The 20,458-nt window shown below is 63.5% G+C and overlaps 1 protein-coding gene across 1 annotated transcript; it reads right to left on the bottom strand.

The window, feature by feature from the left end:
- Positions 1 to 16,571: 16,571 nt before the first annotated feature.
- On the bottom strand, positions 16,572 to 20,366 carry LOC109314508 (rho guanine nucleotide exchange factor 19-like). The gene is made up of 11 exons (XM_019541722.1): positions 20,149 to 20,366; positions 19,511 to 19,581; positions 19,095 to 19,333; positions 18,748 to 18,908; positions 18,448 to 18,600; positions 18,060 to 18,189; positions 17,881 to 17,955; positions 17,441 to 17,533; positions 17,101 to 17,192; positions 16,842 to 16,985; positions 16,572 to 16,632 (listed from the first exon to the last, which is right to left on the bottom strand). The coding sequence occupies exons 1-11, from the start codon at positions 20,364 to 20,366 to the stop codon at positions 16,572 to 16,574; spliced, it is 1,437 nt and encodes a 478-aa protein (XP_019397267.1).
- Between the last annotated feature and the right edge of the window lie 92 nt (positions 20,367 to 20,458).

A 20,458-nucleotide genomic window follows, 5' to 3' on the forward strand; every position in this document is an offset into this window, starting at 1 on the left:
TGCCTCAGTTTTCCCCTCTGGAAAGTGGGCGCAGCAAGACTCCCCCTGCTTTGCCACAGGCCCAGGTACTGAGCACCCTGAGGTGGTGGAGACGGGAGGCAGAGGATGGTCCCTTGCCACCCCAGTGCCGCTCACCCCTGCTGGGCAAGGCTGCCTCGTACACCCCATGCCCAGCCCTGCGGGCTGCAAGCTCCGGCAGCCCCCCACGTCTCAGGGCAGGGACTGATCCAGGATGGCGCGCCCCTGGCAGAGGCATCTACCCCTGCACCCGGGGTGGGGGCCTGGCAGCCTACCCAGGGGAGGCCACAGCCGCTGGCTTCACCCTGGGCAGCCTGGAAATCTGGGCTCAGCTCTTGGAGCCGCTCCTCCCCGGGGAGCTCCCGACGCAGCCGTGGGGGAAGCCTGGACCCCAGCTTCCTCCTCCGCCCGGACCAAGGGGTCCCCAAGGCCAGGGATGCTCCCGTAAGGGAGCAGCTAAGGCCTCCCTTTGCTCCGCAGCTGCTTAGAGGTCGGCTCCGCTCTGTCTAGGCGCGCGGCCGGGAACAGCTGGTGGCCCAGATGGGCAGGGGCTCGGCTCGTCTCTGCCGGTTCCCTTAATCGCTGCCGACAGGAGGCTTTGTGAGCCATTGTGGCAGGCCGCTCGCCCCCGCGCCCGCTCACCCGGAGCGACACGGAAGCCTCTAAACCCGGACCCGGATCCGCCTGGGTCCCTGCTGGGCCCCAGAGGCCTGGACGGGGCGGGCTGGAGGGCAATCGGCATCCCCGGCCCACGCGGGCGTCAGTCGCCCCACTATCCAGAGCACCAGCGCAGTCCTGCAGCCAGCCTCTGGCTTTGCTTTGCCCTAAATCCCCAGCTCCTGGAGTCAGAGGATTTGGGGCAGAGCTCAGCTCCCTCCTGTCACAAGCAGCAGGCTTGTTGCAGGACCAAAGCTCCAAGAGAGACCCAAAGGCCTTTAGGGGTAACATCAAGACACTTCCAGAGGTCCTGCTGGGCTGCGGGGGGATCAGAGTAGCAGCCAGGGAAGGCCTGGCCCAGGTGAAAGCTTGCAGCCAGGGAAGGGATGCCAAGGCAGGGGGAGGAGCGGGGCACTGGCACAGCCTGGCAGAGCCATCCTCCCCGTGCATCCGCTGTCCCGGGGGATGCTTTGCACAATGCACAATAGGGACAGGGCCTGCAGCCCAATGCTGGGGCCCAGGCAGCAGAGTGGGAGCGTCCTCCCGCTGGCACGGCACAGAGCCCTTGGCATCTCTGCCAGCCCTCAACGGCCCGCGCCCGCCACTTCCAGTTTTCGCAGCCAGGTCCCAGCCTCGGGGCATCGCGGCAACACCTCCCCGTGCTCCCTCTGCACTGGTGCCAGGGCCCTGCCTGCTATCACGAGCCCTCTGCACCCCTGTGCCGTGACACGAGCTCCGCAGAGTCCCCCGAAGGGGTCCAGGGGCTGCCACATCTCTGCCCCACGCCGGGGCTGGCACTCAGCTGCCAACCCACCGGAGAGCAGAGCCGGTGGCGGGGCTGGCTCTCAGAGAGGCACGCTGCATCTAGCGTGGGCTGCGGGGGTCCCGGCTCCTGTCGCCCCAGTGCTTGGTGTCCCCTGCTGCTGGAGCACCTGCATCCTTGCTCCCGGGATGTCAAAGGGGGGTGGTATCTGGGATTGTCCTCCTCCCCGCTTGCCAGGCCTACCTCGGGCTCAGAGGGCGAAGAGGACCTGAGAACCCTGGGGCTGGGATGGGGAACAATAAAGATAAAGGAAATACGAAGGGGGAGGGAAACCGCTGAGCGGATCAAAGCCGGGGAGAGATAAAAGAAACAGGGACAAGGCCAGACGGAAAACAAATACGCGTCACCAAGGCGCAGGGACAGGGTGCCATGGGGCACGGGAGAGAGGCATCCACCGCCCTGGGCAGCTCCGGATCGGCGTCTACACTAGGGCTCCGCAGCAGCCGGCAGGCGAGCGGCTGCGACCAGCTCAGGATTTCCTGCAGGTGCCAGGCGCGGCCCCCCCGCTGACTCAGGCCCGCGCCACCCCGCGGCCCCCGCGGGCAGGCCGGAGGCTCCGCTTAGCAACGGCCGCCGGCAAACACAACACACAACCTGCCTCCGTCTCCTCCGCCACACCTCCCGGAGGAATGCGGCCGCATTCCTGGCCCCTGAGGACAGAGGAAAGACGTCGGGCGGCGAAGGGAAGCAGAGCCCTTCATCGAGAGGCCCCTGCACAACTCATCACACCTTCTGCTCGCACTTGAGCGATGCCACAAGCCAGCTCGTAACCGCTTGCTGCCTGCATTCCTCTCCCTGGAGAGACCTTAGCCCAGCACGGGGCTGAGGGATGGGGAGATCCCATGACTTCTAGCCCTGGCATTGCTGTTTCAGCCACAGAGGCCCCGGGCCCATGCAAAAGTAGGGCAAGAAAAAGCTGACAACACGCTACGGTGTATTAAACAGGGAATTGCAAGCGAAGCCGAAAGTACCACGATGCCCCTTTATAAATCCAGGGGGCATCTACGCCATGAAAGCTGTGACCACACCTCAAAAGAGGACAGAGAGGAACCAGAGATGGGCAGCTCATGAATATCAAGATAATTTTGGGCTGGCCCTGCTTGGAGCAGGGGTTGGACCAGATGTGACCTCCTGAGCTGCCTTCCACCCTCATTTTCTACGAGTCTAACAAGGATGGAGGGGCTTGCATATGAGGAAAGACTAAAGAGGGGGGAGATAAAATGGGCTTACAAAACACCCAGGGGTGAAGAACGGCAGGATCGGAGAGGAGCAGGGCTGGGAGGGAGCTCCAGAAGTCAGAGCTAGTCCAACCCCTGCCCCAGGCAGGATCAGCCCTGTCCAGAGAAAGTCAACAGGGATTTATTATTGTCTGTCTCTCTCCGTGCAAGAACCCGGTTCAAAGTGCTTGGGGGGCATCGGTGGCTATTGAGCACGGGAGCGAAGGGCACGGCCTTTGCATCATAATGTCCTAGACCCTAAATGCTGCAGGGAAGCTCGCCCAGGGGTAGGAAACCCTGGTCAGACCCACATTGCTCTCCTTGCCCCCGTGTGATGCAGGAGGCTGGGCGAGACGGACCTGGGGCGACAGCACCCACCACCCCTCTGGAGAGAGCCGGGGGCGGGGGCCTGGGGGGGTTTCGCTGGGAGGGCCAGGCTGGGACTGGGGCACAGCCCGGGGGTGGCAGGGGCCGGGAGCCCAGAGCATGCCGGGATAGGCCGGCGTCCCGTGCTTTGTCGGGCAGACAAAGCGCTCCGAGCCCTGGGGCTTAGGCGCTGAATAGGGGCGCTGGTTCCCAGCGTGGTCACGGGCCAAGGCCGGCAGCGGGCAGCCAGGCCGCATTAGCGCGCAAACCTGATGAGGTCGGCACTTCCTTTTCGGCCGGCTCCGCTGACTGCCTTAGCAACGCAAACAGGAAGTTCAGAGGTCGCGGGCCGTGGCACGGCCGCCCCGGGAAGGCCAGGGATTAGCGGGCAGCCAGCCAGGGATGGTCAAGCTGCGTGGCGGCTGCAGCCCCGCTGCCACCGGCTCCCGTGCGAGGCCTGGGATCCCAGCCCGACTCCGCAGCAGGTCCCGCGGCCTCGGCACCCCCGACCGCAGCCCCAGGCATCGCCTCGGACCCCGCCGCGGGGGCCGACGTCCCACTGGTGCAAAGTCATAGACGCACGCGAGACCCCAGGCAGAGGCTGTGCCCCTGCTGCAGAGAAAAGCAACCCCCCCAGTCCGTCCCAGCGTGACCACGGGGCATAATCCCTTCCTGGCCCCGCACAGAGCAGTCGGGCTCGCAGGACTCGATCGCAGCAGCCCGGGCACCTCCGGCTTTAGGCTGCATGCAGCAGCCTCCGGCCTAATGCCATAAGAGGGGAAATGGGCAACTATTTTGGAGATCAGCATGGCAGCCTCACACTTCTGTTATGTCAGTGATGCCCAGGGCCAGTTCCTCCAGCTCCTGCCATGCCCGACAGTCTCATGGCATCCCCGTGTCGGTCCAAGGGCAGCACGGTGCCCGGTGAAGGGGAGTTGATCTTACATGGGGCATTTAAGGTGCTTTAGACCCGAAGTGAGGGATGGGAACTCACTGGTACCTGTTTCGGATGCCCTCAAGGTGACCTCGCCAAGCCAGGCCAGCTCCCATGTGCTCTGGGAGGTCACACCCCAAGGTCATTAGGCCTGAAGGGCAGTGACCTTAATTCCTACCTCCTCCTCTCGACTCTTCACCGAGGCTGTTGCATAAAGGCTGGCTCCCGTGCACTCATTACTCAGCAGGCCAGCTATTCTGCCCCAACGGGAGGGATTTACCTGCATTAAAAGCAAGCAAGGATCCAGGCAGTAAGTAGTGGGATGGCTTTGAACCTCCCTTCACCCAGCCCTCTCTGTCTACGGTATCCATCTACCTATTGCCACAGATGCCCTCCATCCAGATTCACAGCAGGTGCCGGGGGGCAATTGCAAAGGGGACAAGGATGCTCATCCATCCTTGCAGGCAAGCATAAAGGGGGGAATCAGACACCCTGGAGATGGAGAGGACCTGCCCAGCTGGTAGTTCAGTTAGGGGCAAGGGGGGAGGAAGGCAGCTAAGGAAGGCACCAAGTAACCTGGATAGAGGCCAAGCATGAAGAGGCAATATGGGAAGTTGTCTCAGGGTTACAAGAGGGAAATCAGCTGGGTAATAATCAGCTAGTCATCTCACATGCTGATACGCCAAGGCAAAAAGCATGGGGAATAAGCAGGAAGAACTGGAAATCCTGGTATAACGAATCACCTCCGCGTGATGTAACTGAGATAACCGAGGCCTGGTGGGATGGTTCACATGACCGCATGCTGGCATCATGGGTGGGTGGGCATGACAGGGGCGGGTGTTAGGGAAAGTAGTGGGGTGCCGTATTAAGGAGGCGGCATTGCTTTATCGTGACGAAATCCCTACTCCTGACGTGTGGCACAAAGTCGGAGCTAGGCGCATCGACGGCTTCCGGGTCGCAGCGGCAAGGAGGAACAAGAAGGGCCACACGTCACGGGAGGCATCTGCTCTGGACCCAGCCTGGGGCAGGAGGCCGATGGGGCATCTTTGCAAAGAAAGGACCCACGGATGCGAGTCACAGGACCCAGGGGACTCGCTTAGTTAGCTCAAACAGCCCTTAAAACGCCAGGCAGCTCTTTGTTTTCCCAGGCACCCTTGTCTCGTGGGAACTACCTCTGACCCACACCCGACCTCGACCCACTTCACATAGTCCAGACAGGGGGGCTCACAGTCCTGAGCCTTCTCCAGGCCTCCGGCTCCCTGCCGCTCTCTCCACGGTTCAGTTTCTGACTCGAGTTTCCTCCAGGGTCTTCTCCCAGACCCCATGGGACTGCCCTGACCCGGTGCTGCAGCCGCTAACTGAATCCCTCTTTTTTCCTTCCTCTCTCCTGTGGGCCGGTAGCTTCCTGAGGCCAGTCACTTATTCCCATCAGCTGGCCCAGTCCTCCGGGCAGACCTGCAATCAGGCTTCACTCCCCGCAGCTGGGCGGTAATCTCTGCAAACCTGCAGGCTCTTGTAGCCGGACGTGTCCAGCTTGCGGCAAGCCTCTGCCGGGGGACTCATGACATCTGCCGGGACGATCGCACAGCTACGGCACAGGCATGTTTTGGAGCATGTTGGCGGCAACTCTTTGGTACAGAAGGTGGAGAAATCAATAGGTGGGGGGAAACATTGCTCACAAAAGAGGGGGAAATTGTTGAGCTGCCGATGGCAAGTTGGGCAACAGTGAGGATGCAGTGATGGAGGTCAAAGTCCCAAAGACAAGGAGTTGGGAGAGGAGCAGAGTCATGACACTGGACTTCGCAAAAGCAGAGTTTAACAGAGCCTAAGAACTGGTTTTACTTTAAAGAGGGAGAGAAAGATGGTATTGAGGCTCAAGATGAGGATATTGTGACGTGAAGGACCGATAGGAAGTGTAGCAGGAGGCTGGCCCCGCTAAACAGTAAACTCCCTAGTGGCTTGAGACTTAAAAAGGCATCTCACAAAGGAGTGGAAACTTGGCCGTGTCACAAGGGAGGAGCGTAAGAAGCGAGTGAAAAGGCAGGAAGGCCAAGGCACAAGTTGAGCTACAGCTAGCAAGGAATGAAGGGCCATCTCTCTCCTGTTGCATCCTCCCACCTATCGCTGCAGCGTCCCAGTGACTTTTGCATAAGAAGTGGTCACAAGAGCAGGGTGCCCAGCTCCCCGGGGGAGGAACAGGCTGCTGGCAACACCAAGCCAGCGGGCCGTGGTCTCTGTTGCTTTTCCCCGTGCTGCAGCGAGGGGGGACCATGCTCCAACCTCCACCTAGAAACCACCCCTGCCCCTGCCCAGCCGTGGCGCTTATCCGAGAGAGGGATGCGGTCACCCCTCAGCTCTGTCCCCGGCCTGGAAAGCATGCAGACACGGGACCTTTCTGCGCTCAAAGGTGGGCAAAGCAGGCACGAGCCGCGGTGGCTCGTCGCTCAGTAATTCTGCTCCACCGCTGCATCCCTGGGAGCGGGAACACGCCGGGTCTCCGAGGAGCTGGAGGAGGCTGGCCCAGCTCAGAGTGGTCCTAGGAGACCGGTGGAGGGATGGGATGACTCAGCCTGCGTGGAAAAGAACAGAGGCTGGAAAATCGCCATAGTGGCGAGATGTGCTAGAGCCCGGACCACGCTCCCAAGGGGAAGGAGAAAGCCCCTTGGCCTGAGTCACTGACCCCGGATGGAGCCAGTCACTGGGGGAAACAGTCCAGCTGGGCTGCAGAGTCGGAGGAGATGGGGGCAAGCAGGACTCGGCCCCCCACGAGCCTTGGAGAAGTGCCGTGATCTGGGCCCCTTGTGCTGGAGCTCCCAGACTGGAGCAGGGGCCGCGGTGCAAGCTCGGGAGGTTTCAAGGAGGCCTGACAGCAGATTTCGGTGGCTGGTTCGAAGGCAGCAGCCATCGCCCAGGGAGGATGGCTGAGCCGGCAGCCGAAAAGCGTTCCCCAGCACCGTCGTAGGCTCCAGCGCACCCGGCTCCGGGTTTCAGAGATGAGCATCACGGTCCAGTCCCACACGGCGTGGATCAGGGCTGGATTGCAGCTGATCGGGGGGTCTGCCCATAAAGCATCCAACTGGAGGAGCACAGCCTTTACTCCCCCTTCCCTTCCTGCACCAATGCTGCTTCCAACCCAGCCCCTGGCATCTTCGGGAGGTCCCTGGTGTCAGTGTAAAATCCCCAAAGACATGGGGCAGGCCAGATGTGGGGGCTGGAGCACAGCTGTGTCCTTCTTCTAGGGCCTTCTCCAGTCTGTGCAGGGGCCAGCTCCCAGGACACCCCCAGGTTACAAAAGCAAAGGCAGATCCATCTTCAGAGTCCAGCAGTCATCCCCCGAGATCCTTCTGGGCTCTGCCCAGACCCGGTCCTGCCACCGTGGGGGAGGCATCACCCCCCACCTTCCTGCCCAAACCTTGCAGGGCTCGTGGCCTGGCTCTACACCCCCTTCGCCCCAAAGCCATACACCTGTGCATAGCCAGGCACCTGCGGGCTGGGTGTGACACCGGTCCTGGCCGAGACCCCGCAGGGGTCTTAGTTTGGGCTAAGTTGAATTGAAACCAAGGGTCTGTACACCCAGTGCGTGTCCAGCTCCATGTCCCTGGCCAAGATGCAGTAGCTCCTGCCTCTCCCTGCCCTGCATTAAGTGCTTAGCTAGCTCGGGGAGCAGCGCACCGAGCCCAGCACTTCCCTTATACGCAGCCTGGAGTCACCGCTGGGAGCAGAGGCCCAAGCCACTGGTGTCCCGAGTCCCCCCGTTCTCAGCACAGACCAGCTGGGCAGGCGGCTCAGAGAGTGGAGGGGTGCTGAGAGAGACCCCCAAGAAACCCCCTTGTCCTCGGTGAGTGCTGGAGGGTCCTGCATGGGCAGTGCTGGCTCTGGGATCCAGCATCTTTCACTGGCGTCATCCTGCCTCTGGCCAAGGCTGGCACCCGCCGGGCGAAGCCACGACTCCCAACCCTTGCATCCCCTTGCCGCCTCCCAGGCCAGGGGGGCCAGGTGCTTCCCAGGCGCACGCGACCAGACCCGAGATGAAAGGGAGCGGGCGCTCAGCCCCGCGGGCTGGGGTGGTGGGCGTCTTAGCCGAGTTGGCTGCCGGAGCTGCCCTCCGAAGTGCCGGGCTGAGCGGATGGGGGAATTCCTGCCTTTGAGACGGTGCCAGGAGCTAAGCTGCCTGTGCGAGCCCCGGAGAGAGGAGATTAGGGCTGCTAATGCGGCTAAGCTAGACTTTCCGGGCTGGAGCCATCACCTGTAATTAGCACAGCAGCATCGTTACGTGCTGCGTCGGGGCTGTGGGGAAGGGGGGGAAGGGAAGAACCCCTCCTCCATCGCTTGCAAGGGGACGTGGGGTCCTGGCGGGCCCTCGCCACCGAGCCCGGGGAAGGGGGTCGGGGCAGGGTGGACGTAGGCCCAGCGAGCCTGAGACAGGCTCGATCGGGAGCTCACGGGAACCGGGTCCAGGAAGGGTTGAGCTGAGGGGCTGGCTGTACCTGCCCAGGTGGCCCGTACCCCCGCTCTCTGCCCCGCCACCATCCCCACGCGGCTAGTCGTTCCCACTGCACCTTGGAGCCCGGGATGGGGAGTATTTGGGCTGAGACACCCACATGCACACATACACATGCATGCACATACGTGCACAAACATGCGCACACCTGCACATGCACAAACATGCACACACCTGCATGCCCGCAGACACACACAGTTCACCAGCTCCTAAAGAAGGCTCGAACCCCAGCGGGCTGAGCCCGCCGAGGCCAGCTTTACGCTGCTTCGACTCCGCAGGCTTCACCTTGATTTCAGATTTACACCAGGAGCTCCAAGGCTGATCCCCTGTGAGCTGAGAGGGGCGGCGGGGGAAGAGGTCAGACCCGACCGACTGCGGCGTTGGGCAGAGTTAAGGTGAGCACAGGGCTCAGGCCACAGCGGGTGTTTCCAGCACTGCCCCACGGAGGTGCTGGGCTTTACACCTCCCCTCCAGCTCAGGCCTTTTGGAGCGCAGCCTCGCTCTCCGCAGCAGTCTCCCATCCCCTCGGGGCAGCGCTAACCACTGCTCCCCAAACTGTCCCCCTGCCCCTCAAAGCTTCCCCTCAGCCCACCAAGGGAGACGTGGGGGGCATGGTGGCACGGCCCAAAGACCATGGGGCAGGTCGTGTGGCAGACAAAGAGCCCTTTGTGAGGCCAAAGGCTGCAACTGTCCTTCCTCCCCCTCCTCCCTCTGCCCTGCCTAGGCAAGACGAGGGAGCAGCTGCATGCCCTGGGCTGGCCCATGGGCCTGCGGTCGGGCGAGTCATTCCCATGGCACAGAGCAGGGGATGGGGAGCAGGAAGGGAGCCGCCGGGGCAGGGACGAGCAAGGCTGAGCCGGCATTGCGGCGGGCTGGGACCTGACGAGCAACTGGTGCCCGCGGCAGGGAGCAGCGTGGGGTCCCCGGCCTGGGGGCTCACAGGCAGGCACCTCCACCTCCAGCCAGCTTGGTGCCATGTCTTCCCACCTTCCTCCTGCTTCTCCTTGTTCCTCCCCAGCTCCTGCACGTGCACACACATGCATGCACACAGACATGCACGTGCACCTGCATACACCCCCACACATGCACGCACCTGTACACACATGCACGCACACACATATATGAGCACACAGCTGCTCCCGGAGGCAGCAGGGCAGCTCTGGAGCCAGGCAGAGTGGTGTGACAGGAACGCCCTGGGGTGGCAGGATTGCAACATGGGCCTGGGCTGCCTTTGCTGCGCCCCAATCTGACTGAGCCACCCTGGCTGGCTGGGTATTGCCCAAGGGGCACGGTGAGCTCACCACACTGCTGGCATTCCCATAACCCATGGAAGACAGCGCTGCCTCGCACCTGGGACCGGCCGCGGTAACCTGGGGATGAGGCCTCCTCCTTTGTACCCAGAGATGCCCCTGGGTTTTGCTGCTATGGAAACCAGGCAGTGGGGGGGGGGGTGGTTAATCCAACTCTGATGCCTTCCCCTCCCCAACAGTGACTCAGTGCAAACCACTTCCTGCTGCGTGCCTTGGTTTCCCCATCTGTGCGCCCTGAGGGGGATCCTACCCTGCCCTGCTGGAGGGAGAGTCGGGGTGAGGAAGGTTTGCTGCGTGCTCAGAGAGCAGGGGGTGGCAGGTGCCTGGATAAGCAGCGCCCACCGGGCGCTGGAGTCAATGCACTATCGGGGCACTTGTACACGTCACGATTTGCCCATGTCCGTGCTGGAAGCCAGAGTGGGGCACGGCTACTGGCTCCCAGGCTCTGATGCCCTGCACCTGGGCTCTCGGGGGCACCAGGATGCTTCTTCCACCCCCTGGAACTCCATCTCCAGCCTCCCAACTCCCCCGTTCAGCCTGCTCCACCCAGCCACGCACACCCCAGCAAGGGCAGCAGGAGCACCAAAGTCTCCTGGGTCTCCCTATGGGACCTGCCGGCCTGGAGGCGGACCACAACGTAATGTCTTCTGTGGGGAAGACGGATCCCACCCCCACACCGAACAACCTGGTGCAGGTCTCATCCCCATGCAGTGCAGACAGGCACGGGGAAGAAGGAGCAGCGTGTTGCATCCTGCACCAATACTAAAGAGCTGGAGATGACCTCATGGCCACATCTGAAACCCACGCATGTGCTTTGCTTTCATTTATGGGAAAAAATGAAAGAAAAATGAACTCATTTTTGACCTGAGATTTTGAGAAGCTAAAAGGGGAAGGAAAAAAGGCCCCTGGTGCTCAGAGCTGTACAAACTCTGAGTCCAAATGACAGTTCTTGGCAGGGAAACAAGCCCAATTGCATTTCTATAATGCCTCAGTCGCATCTCAGCCAAGCTGGGCAGCCCTTGTGCTAGGTGCTGTGAATATCATAAGCGAAAGAATGAGCTTTCAGCCAGGCGTGATCATTTTTGGCTCTCACACTGCACTTTTCACCTCTAGCTTTTGAAGCACTTTACAAAGAGGGTCAGTAGCATCCACCCCATTTTACAGATGGGGCAACTGAGACACAGAGCAGGCAGCTACATGCCCTGGGACTCTCTGCAGGCAGAGGCCAGAACTAAAAAGTGCACCAAACTCTCCAGAGGCCCAGCCCAGTGCATCAGTCCCTAGGCCACGGGAAATAGCTCATCTGTCCCAGGCGCAGTCCTCCAGGGCCCCCCACACAGGGGGGGATGTGGAGGAAAGGAGCTCCCAGGGAGGACAATGCTCCCAGCGGATGGAGATGGTACTTTTGCTCATCCCAGAGGACAGCGGGTCCCCAGAGGAGACGGTGGGGGAAGCGTGGGCACCCGCGGCACCCGCACCCAGCACTCGAGCTCCCAACATCAAAGACATTCCTCTCCCCCAGCTGAAGGTAGTGACAGCTCTGCAGAGCCAAGAGCCTGTGTAGCCGCTCGCCGTCATTAGCAGGATCAAGTGCTGCCGCTGATCCTGTCTCAGCCGCTCTGAGCTGCCAGCAGTTACGTGACCCCCCCGCAGGAAAATACTTTCCTTTGAGGGGTAGAGCTGGGGGCTCCTGCGTTCAACTTCTCCATGCCTTAGTTTCCTCTGTGGGATACGGCTCGTTGGGGTCAGAGCTGGCTCTTCCTAGGAGCCCAGAGGGGCCCCAACCTGCAAAGCAGGGGATGGGGGGGTCTGAGATGAGCTAGGAGCCCTGGGCTGTGGGAGCAGCCAGGGCCCCGCAGCTCTCCCACCCCAGAGGGAGCCTTCCCGCGGACCCCTCCCGGGAGGCAGCACCACCCCAGCCGCGCCCTTCCCTACCCAGAGCCAGGCTCGCTGCAGCCGGGCACCTGCGTACCTGGGAGGATTCCCACCTGCCTTACTCACTCCCGGCTTGTTTGCACAGGGAAACGGCCCGGCCCTGCTGCACTCACACCCTGCCCCATTGCAACACTGCTTCCCCGCACCGCCGGGCGTGGGGCGACGGGGGCACGCAGCGCAGCGGGGTCCCCTGCACTGCTGCCCTGCCCACTGCCTCCTCTATCCTCTCTGATGGGAGACGACCGGCAGCAGGCCCTCCCCGTTACATTACAGCAAGAAAGCGCAGCAGTGATGCCAAGTTCCCCAAAGCCTGAGCTCCTGGAGTCATGGGAAACTCTCTGCTTCCCTCCTGCGTGCAGCGGGGAAGAGGAAAGCCCGGCCTCTTTAACAGCAAAGCAAAAGGGGATAAATCAGGCATGAGAAGAAACATAAGCCAAGAGTTTTGCAGCTGGGCTCACCGTGGTGCTGGCTTCTGGCTGCACGGAGCAGAGGTTCAAGAGGGGAGTGGGGGGGTATGTGCCAGGCCCCCAGCAGTGCATTCAAGTCCCAGGCCAAGCCTCTCCGTTTACAGGCACGGTGCCCCCAATCCGGCTCCATGGGTCGATATGGGGCACCTCGCGGGCCGAGGAGCTGGTCCATGCCCAGCACTGCTGGCTGCCCTGGTAACTTGCGCGACAAACAACAGCTCCAGGTCTTTCCCCACAACACAACGCCTTCCCAGTGCCCGTAATGCTGCCTTCCAGGGCTGCCCTGCTCGCACCGTCCAGACACCAGCTTGCCTTTTCCCAGGGAAATTTGCTAAGGCCTGGGCTGTGGCAGCAGCCAGGCAGGCACAGCTGACATGGCCAAGCACCCAGCCCTGCCTCAGTCCTCGAAGCTGCGAGATGGGCGGCCATGTGGTCCCCCCGGCCTCCTGGAGCGAGCTTTGGGGAAAGGAGAAGTCCCTGCGAGCTGATGACATGAGTGGCCGGACCACTTCTGTCTTATCGGGGAGAGAAGAGGAAGCAGGACTTGGCCTGTGGGTCTTGCAAGGAGTGCAGAGAGGGACAAATATTGCTGGTGGCAGAGGGGCCAGGGGCCTCCGTGCCGAGGGTAGCTGGGCACAGCAGAAAGCTGGGAGATGATGCCATCTCCCTGCTACACGGGTCACACACAGGGCCCAGCACTAGCTTTTCTTTAGCAAGGCCGCCCTTTAAAACGTTTCACAGGCAGAAGGCATTCCCATCCGTAAAGAGCCCACCCCGCTGCTCTTTCGCTGCTCCGTGCCAGAAATAAACCCCTCCTGGCTCCAGTGCTGAAAGCAAGGAGCATCACTAATGCTGCAGAGATGTGGCCACCTCTGGGGTGGAGCAGAAAGGAGACATTTCTCTCGTCAAGGAGGCTAGGAACGACCATCGGTGATGGCGAGCCCAGCCGCGGAGGCTGCTTCTGCTCCGCGTGCAGAGACGCAAGGGGAACGAGCCAGGCTTTGAACTAATGGATCTCAAGGCCGCCTACCCGGATGCATCCCAAAAGCCAGAATAGGAGCCAGCCTGAGCTGGCTGAGTGACAAGTGCCCCTGTTAATGTGAGATCTCTTGCAGGGGTACGACGCTGCCCGGGCACGGCCCTGCCTGCAGCCACGTTATGGCGAAACAGGCCACGAGCTGGCCTGGCCCCGAGGGGAGACTGCTCGGAGCAGCAGGGACTGCAGCATGGGACCAAGCTGCCCCTCAGCCTTTCCCTGCTGCGGGGGCACAGAGCCAGGAGCCGCAGTACCGTGAGCTGGGGCCATCCCCACATCGTACGGCAGCTCCAGGTTCAAGATCCAGCCAAAGCCGAGCCCCAAGTGGGCTCTGGCTGGGTCCTGGTGCAGAGGGAAGGCGGGCAAGGTGACTTTTGCCATCTGCAAACACAATCAAAGTGGGCTTATTGTGCTGCCTTCAAGGGCTCCTCTTCCTGGAGACAGCCTGGCTACGGTCTGACCGCAGCGGGCCATCTAGCCTGGCCTCGTGCCCTCCCATCTCCATCGATCCTTGCCTTTCTTGTGCTTCGGCTGCAAGTGCTCTGCCTGCCGTCTGTGCGCCGTGTTTGTACAGCACCGAGCACGCCCGGCTCCCTCCCGGGCAGGGTGGGCCCAGCCCGGCTGCACCCATTTTGACCTGGACCCATGAAAAACCAGCAGTGCGCAGGGCGGGGTTGGGGAAAGGAAGGTGCCCGCAAAAACAGAGCTCTGCTACCCTCTTGTGCCGGGACCTTGGCAGCACACGGCCCGTCGCTGGCCGCCCAGAGCCCTGCCAAGGGGAGAGGGAGAGCAGGGACTTTCTGCCCTGGCGAGCCCGAGCATCCAGCCACACGAGGGAGGAGCAGCCTGCTCCGAGAGGGTCTCTTAGCCCGTGGAGGAGAGGGGCCCAATGCATCTATGCAGAGCTGATAATCCAAAGTAGCTCCGAGGCTGTTTAGACTTGAGGGTAAGCCAAGAGCTGGCATTGTCTGAGGGGGGACCTCATTTTTGTACTAGAGAAATAAAATGACTCAGAAAGGTCACAGGTTTTGACCTCGTGGATCCCTATTTGAAGTCTCCAAGACCCTCTTGCAAGCCGTGCAAACACTCCCGAGACAGCCCGGGACCCCGCAGCAGCCTTAAAAGGATCTCAGCACCTCCCTGGTTGGGAATTGTCCATCTAGACAGGGACTCAGCTTTGTTACCTGTATAGGGGAAACCGAGGCATGGAGACAAAAACCTCGGTCGGGGCATTTTAAGGGAGGTTGTAGTAGAACTGGGAATCGAATCCACTTTGCTGAGTCTTAGGCAAGCACCTTAAGCTCAAAAACAGGTCCTTGGTCCCCGCCCCAGCCATGCGGTGCACCAGTTGAGCTGCTATTTATTCTGCTACTGAAGGAAGTGAAAAGGCACCCTCTCGAGAACAGCAATTTTCCCAAGCCAGCCCCATCAGATATTGCGGAGCAGGGTGGTTTGGGGGCAGAGTGGGGGAGCAGGAGCAGGCACTGGAGGCTTTGCCACCTCCGACTTGCCCTGCACAGGCCCTGGGGAGGAACGAGCCTTTCAAAGGGAACTATTTGTCTGGAGGCATCTCCCGCTGCTCTGGAAACGCCGAGAGGAAAAAAAACAGCCCAGCAGGTCTCAATCCAGCACCCAGGGATGCAGGGGTGAAGGGTTAATCCCCTCTCCACCCGGGCGGACCAGAGGCCAGCGAGCCGGATGCACAGGGCAGGCCCTTCCGTATAACGCCGCCGCGAAGTCTGCCCGCGCCGCGGGACCCGGGCGCCATGCACGGCTGGGCAGGGGCTGCTCCCCACCGAGGATGCTGGAGGCAGGACCGGGTACCTCCGCTTCCTGCTGCCAGGGTTGCCGTCTAGACAGGCCGCGTCCCACCCGGTTGAGAATCACAGGTCTCAACCGCTTCGTTTCCTGGACCAAGGAAACTGAGGCACAGAGACGAGATGCCCCGACCAAGGGCTCCAAAGGAGCGCTGGGAGTTGAACCCACCCCTGGAGCTCCCCCACACACATGGGTCCTGCCTCCAGTTGCCCCGAGCATGGCCCGGAGCCCGGGGCAGATCCATGCCGCTAGCACGAACCCGAGTGCAGCTGTTCTGCACCTCTGGCTGCAGCAGCCTGGGCCCTTCCCTCGCACACCGCCACCCCCTCCATCCCCAGGCCTGGGAGACGGGCGAGCTGGCACGTTTCCTGCCCAGCTGGGCGCGCAGACAATGCACCAAAGGGCCCGGCGGGGGGGAGAAACCGACACCACCGCCTTCCCTATCCCGAGAAGGCAGGAAGTTCCCAGGCTGAGACTCGGAGCAGGTGCCTCATGAGCTCAGCTGGGAAGGAGGAGGCCTCAGTCACCGCTGAGCCCATGCAAAACCCTGCACCGTGGAAGGAGCAGGCTAGGGGCCGTGGCTGCTGCAGAAGCAAGGGACTGAACGGTGCTTGTGAGCATGCAATGGGGGCTGCTTCGATGCCCCCAGCCCGGGGCTGTGCAGGGCACCACGGGGACATTGGCCTCAAAGCAGCCCCCACTGCATAGCCGCGGGGGCAGACCATGAAAAGGGGCCATACGGGCCACGAGAGATCCTGCACCACGCTGCTGGGGCAGGAGGTGCCCAGGACGTCACTCCCCCAGAGCCAAGACCCAGATAGGTACCAGCGAGCGAGTCCAAGCTGAGGCAAGGGGCGGACGGACAAGCCCACATGCTAGAAAACCAAGTAACCGTGGGTAAAATAAGACCTTCAGGGCCTTAATACCCTTAACCTGAGCCATCAAGACCCTCTTCCCCCCGCACCCACACACACCAAGGAGGCCGGATCCAGGCACTGGTAGCCCGTACTCCTCCACCTGGTGTCGGGGGGGCACCGTCTCCTCCAATGGGGAGGTCGGGGCTGCAACCCGCTGGGGAGGGGACAGGCAGAGCAAACCCCAGGACAAGAGACTGCATGGAGAAGCTGGAAACATTCATTTCAAAGCAATTAATTGGGAATGTCAAGTACCCGCCACCATCGCGCGTGCCATGCCGGCTGCCCCGGGCGGTGAGGGTCTGTCTGCACAGCCCCTCCCGGGAAGCCCGAAGGCGCCGGCGTGCAGCCAGGCTCGGCTCCCACCCGCGCGTGCAAGGTTCCTACGGAGACCGGCTCGACCCCCTGTGCCCCTGCCCAAGCCCGGGGCTGGCTATGGGGAAGACAGCCCCCACCCCAGCCAGGCACCCAGGCCCGGATGGGTGCCCGGGGCGTAGCCCCGCGGGGCGCAGATGGGGGCAGATCTGAGCGGTCCCGGCATGCCGAGGCGGGCTCTCTCGGCCCTGGGGATCCGGTCACGACGGCGCGGGGCCGGCCTGCCGGGCGATCAGCGAGATCCACTCCTGCCGCTCGCTCCTAGGACAGGGCAGAGAGAAAAGAGGCACCCTGGATGAGAAACAAGCCCTTCCCTGCCCCGCACCACCAGCTCGGCGAGCTCCAAGGGGGATATCAGCCCCTGCCCCGCTACTCCTTTGGAAAAAATCGAGGCATCGCTCCCAGCCGCGCTGCGCAGAGGGCGAGCTCCCGGCTTCATCGACCCTAGTCCGGGCTGGTCCCGCACTCACGCGCTGGCGGCCCGGAGCAGGAGCTCGGCGCTGGCCCCGCGGTGGTTCTGGGAGAGGCGGAGGCGGAAGGCGAGGTCGGCCTCGAGGGGCTCTGCTTCGACGTGGCTGGCGCTGGCGTAGTCCTGGACGGAAAACCGGCCATCCCTACGAGGGGAGCAGGGGGTCACGGGAGGGCACGGGAGCACCCATGTGCCCCCTGGCACGCAGGGCGAGGGCGTCCCGACGGCCCTGCGGGAGACGGGCGCACAGCCGGACTCACTCCCTCCGCCGGGACAGCAGCAGCAGGTCGCTGAAGAGGTGCAGGTGGATGGGCTTCCTGCTCAGGCGGGGGCGAGACCCCGTGCCGCCGTCCTGCGGGAGGACGTGGGTCAGCTCCCCGGCCCGAACCAGCCAGCGCCCCCGGCTGATGAGTGGGATGGCCTGGACACAGAGACGGTGCAACGTACAGCGCCTGGCGCGGGAGGACCGCCCCACACCGCTCCAGGGACAGGGTCAGGCGCCTAGCAGGCCTGATGTTTGCAGCAAGCACGTCGCGCCATCTCAGCGCACCTGTCAAGGCATGGCACCCACTGGGCTTCCCTCTGCCCCGGGGCCCTCACCTTGGTCTTCAGGAACTCCACCTGCTTCTCCAGCAGCACCAGCTCCTCCGTCTGCTTCATGCGCCGCACGCTCTCGTTGCACTCGGACACGATCTGGAGAGAGGCCCGGAGAGCCGCGGGTCGCCCCCAGCCCCGCCAGGCCCCACGCCCCAGCCTCCCCTCCCCAGCGGGGCTCCCTGCAGTGGAGAGACTTCCCGTCTGTCCCTGCCTGCAGCAGCTGCCAGCCCAGCTCGAGGGGCGATGCTGAGGGCCCGGAGCCGATCTCGGGCACCCGCCGGGCATCGCGCTGTCACCTGCGCCCACAGACCGAGAGACTGTCCTGGGCGAGCGGCTGCCGGGCATCTCTGGCCCCTGCTCCTTTGGGGGTGCAGTTAGCTCAGCGCGGCCCTGCCCAGCACCTGCCTCAGAGCAGAAATCGGGCCCGCGGGGCGCATCCTTACCTCCCCTACGGCCTTCAGGGCAGCGCCGATGGCCTCCCCCAGCTCGGAGCCCGCCGGGGCCAGCTTCAGGATGTTCTGCGGGGCAGGGGGGACAGTCAGGGGGATGGGCTGGGTGGGGGGCACCCGTCTCCAGAGAGGGATGCTAGGGGCCGCCTCACGCAGCCCTGCGCCCCGCGCACCTCCAGCAGCATCTTTAGGCGGGTGATCCTCTGGAAGGGCAGCACCAGGAAGGACTTGAGGGGCTGCCGGCGGCACACCGCCTGCCCTTCCAGCCGCCGCAGGACTTGCAGGAACCGCCCGTTCTCCCGCCTGCCGCGCGGAGAAGTGAAGTGGAGGGGTGCGAGGGAGCCCCGTGACGCCCGGGCCGCGGCAACACCCCCCACCTCCTCCCAGGAAGCAGACGAAACCCGCAACGCTCCCCTCCCAAACGCACAGCCCGGTGGGCAGGAGCGGAGCTACCCCATGCACTGCAGCAGGGCGGTGACTCTGGACCCTACTGACGGCCGTGCTTGCGGGCCCCCGGCTGCGAGGCCGAGCGCCGCCCCCCGCCCCCACCCGCGGCCTCACGTCAGCTTCTGCACGAGCTGCTCCTGGTACATCTGGTTGGTGACGTAGGGGATGTAGACCCTGCGGAAAGCCGGGCAGTGCCTCAAAACCACGGCCCCCAGCCCCGCCAGGAAGATGTCTTTGTCCAGCTCCTCCTCCAGCTCCAGCAGAAACCTGCGGAGGCGAGGCAAAGCGTCCTGCCGCCAGGAGCCTGGCTGCGCTCCCACCACCCAGGGCCTGCAAGGGGTGGGATCGTGCTCCTACCCGTCCCTGCAAGGGTTCAGGACCGCGGCAGCCACCCCGCACCCAGGCCCCCGTTACCTGTCGCTGACGCCCTTCACCTGGGGCAGGTTGGAGAAGAGCTGGTGCAGCTCCGTCGCGGCCAGCGCGGCTTGCAGGGGCCGCGAGCTCCGGAAGTGGCTCACGGCCACCCCGAGGCTGCGCAGGTAGGTGGCCTCCGACGTGATCACCTCGAACAGTGCCTGTGGCAGGGACCGCGTGCCATGCTCAGCACCCCCGCACCTCTTGCAAGCATGGGGGGCCCAGGCCCTGCCTCCACCCCCCTCCCCACGGGGCTCGGCTGTGCCACCTGCTCCCTGCCTGGGGCACGATCCCCTTCTGGGTGAGGGGCGGTGCAAAAGAGACCAGCCGCTCGACGGCCTGGCTACCTCCTGCAGACGGTGCTGCTGGGGCGTGATGCTCTCCAGCAGCCGCCGGCTCTTGACCTCGGGGAGGTCCTGCCAGGAGACGCCGTAGTCGTGGGGGGCTGCGTGGAAGGCAGCGCTGAGCAGGGAGGAGGACAGGAGGCCGGCGAGGGTCAGGCTGGAGTCCACCCGGAAAGACCAGTCCTTGGGCTTCGGCCCCACGGCCTGGAGCTGCTTCGCCCAGTAGTCCTGGGAGAGGAGCGCTGGGTGGAGGGGGAGAGGCCTCAGCACGGACGTAGCCGCAGGAGCCAGCGTGCACGGACCCGGTGCTTGGATCCTAGCTGGCATCCAGCGATCCCGGGCCAGGACCGGCTTGTCGGCGCTCGTCGGGGGGCTCCCCCCACCCGCCAGGCCGGGGCCGGGCAGCGGTCAGTACTCACGCATCTCCACACCCTTGGGGTCCGCTCTCCATTTCTCCTTCTTCTCTTTCCTGCGGGTCTGCTGCAGGGACCTGGAAGCAGCAGGGGCTGCCTTTTAGGCCCCAGGGAGAGCCCCAGACCCCCCCGCCAAGGCACCTCGTGCTGGGGGGGCTGGCACCAGAGGCATTGGGCTCCACGAGGCCTGGGGAGGAAGGTCTTTGATCCAGGATGGGTGCAGGGGGCGACTGGCACAGGCTGCAGCAGCGGGAAGTAAAAAGCCAGGGTGCAAGCCCGTCCTGGCGATTGGGGCCCCCAGGTCAAGGCCCAGGCATTGGGTGCACAGGATTTAGCCCCCACTTTGTGACCATAGCCAGGCACAGCCACCGGGAGCCGGGGGGGAACAGGATCGGAGCAGGGAGCACCCCATCTCCCACAGCCCCTGGGCACTGCAGGCTGGGGGAGCCCTTGTGAGGCAAGGGGGGGACCCCCACGGTACAGAGCAGGATGAGACCTTCGCCCCCACTGCCGCTCAGCGCGCCCACGAAGGGGGAAGCCCGACTGCACCGGGCGAGCGGCTGCGGGGCGTCGAGTTGGGCGCAGACCCCTGGGAACGGGGCGGTGACCTGGGGTCGCAGGGCAAGGTCCAGCCCATGCATTACCTAGCCATCGCCTCGGGGAGGTTGTCCAGGGAGCCGTGCAAGGCCTTGTGCCCAGGACCTGGTGCCTGCAGCCTGCTTCCCTCGCCGAGCCGGACCGTGGGCACCAAGGGCAGGGTGCCAAGGGCCTCGCTGTGCTCAGGCCGATCCTCTCCTAGGCAGAAGACCCGGGGTGAGGTGCAGCCAGGCCCACGCTGCTCCGGACACCTCACCAGACCCATTCGCCCCCTGCCCGCTTGCTCCCCACGGCACGGAGAAGCCGAGCACTGCCCAGGATGCAGCCGTGTGCTCCAGGGCACCAGCACCCCGGCCC

This window comes from Crocodylus porosus, unplaced genomic scaffold (assembly GCF_001723895.1).
Source record: "Crocodylus porosus isolate Cpor-Errol unplaced genomic scaffold, CroPor_comp1, whole genome shotgun sequence".
Taxonomy (NCBI): Eukaryota; Metazoa; Chordata; order Crocodylia; family Crocodylidae; genus Crocodylus; species Crocodylus porosus.

What these genes read in the sequence shown, in the direction of transcription:
- LOC109314508 (XM_019541722.1), bottom strand. Translation starts at nt 20,366, where the DNA reads ATGGGTCTGGTGAGGTGTCCGGAGCAGCGTGGGCCTGGCTGCACCTCA. An exon ending in GCCTAAAGATGCTGCTGGAG is followed by an intron (nt 17,956 to 18,059) that starts GTGCGCGGGGCG and finishes CCTGCCCCGCAG; the next exon opens with AACATCCTGAAGCTGGCCCC. An exon ending in CTGCTCCGGGCCGCCAGCGC is followed by an intron (nt 16,633 to 16,841) that starts GTGAGTGCGGGA and finishes GCCCTGTCCTAG; the next exon opens with GAGCGAGCGGCAGGAGTGGA.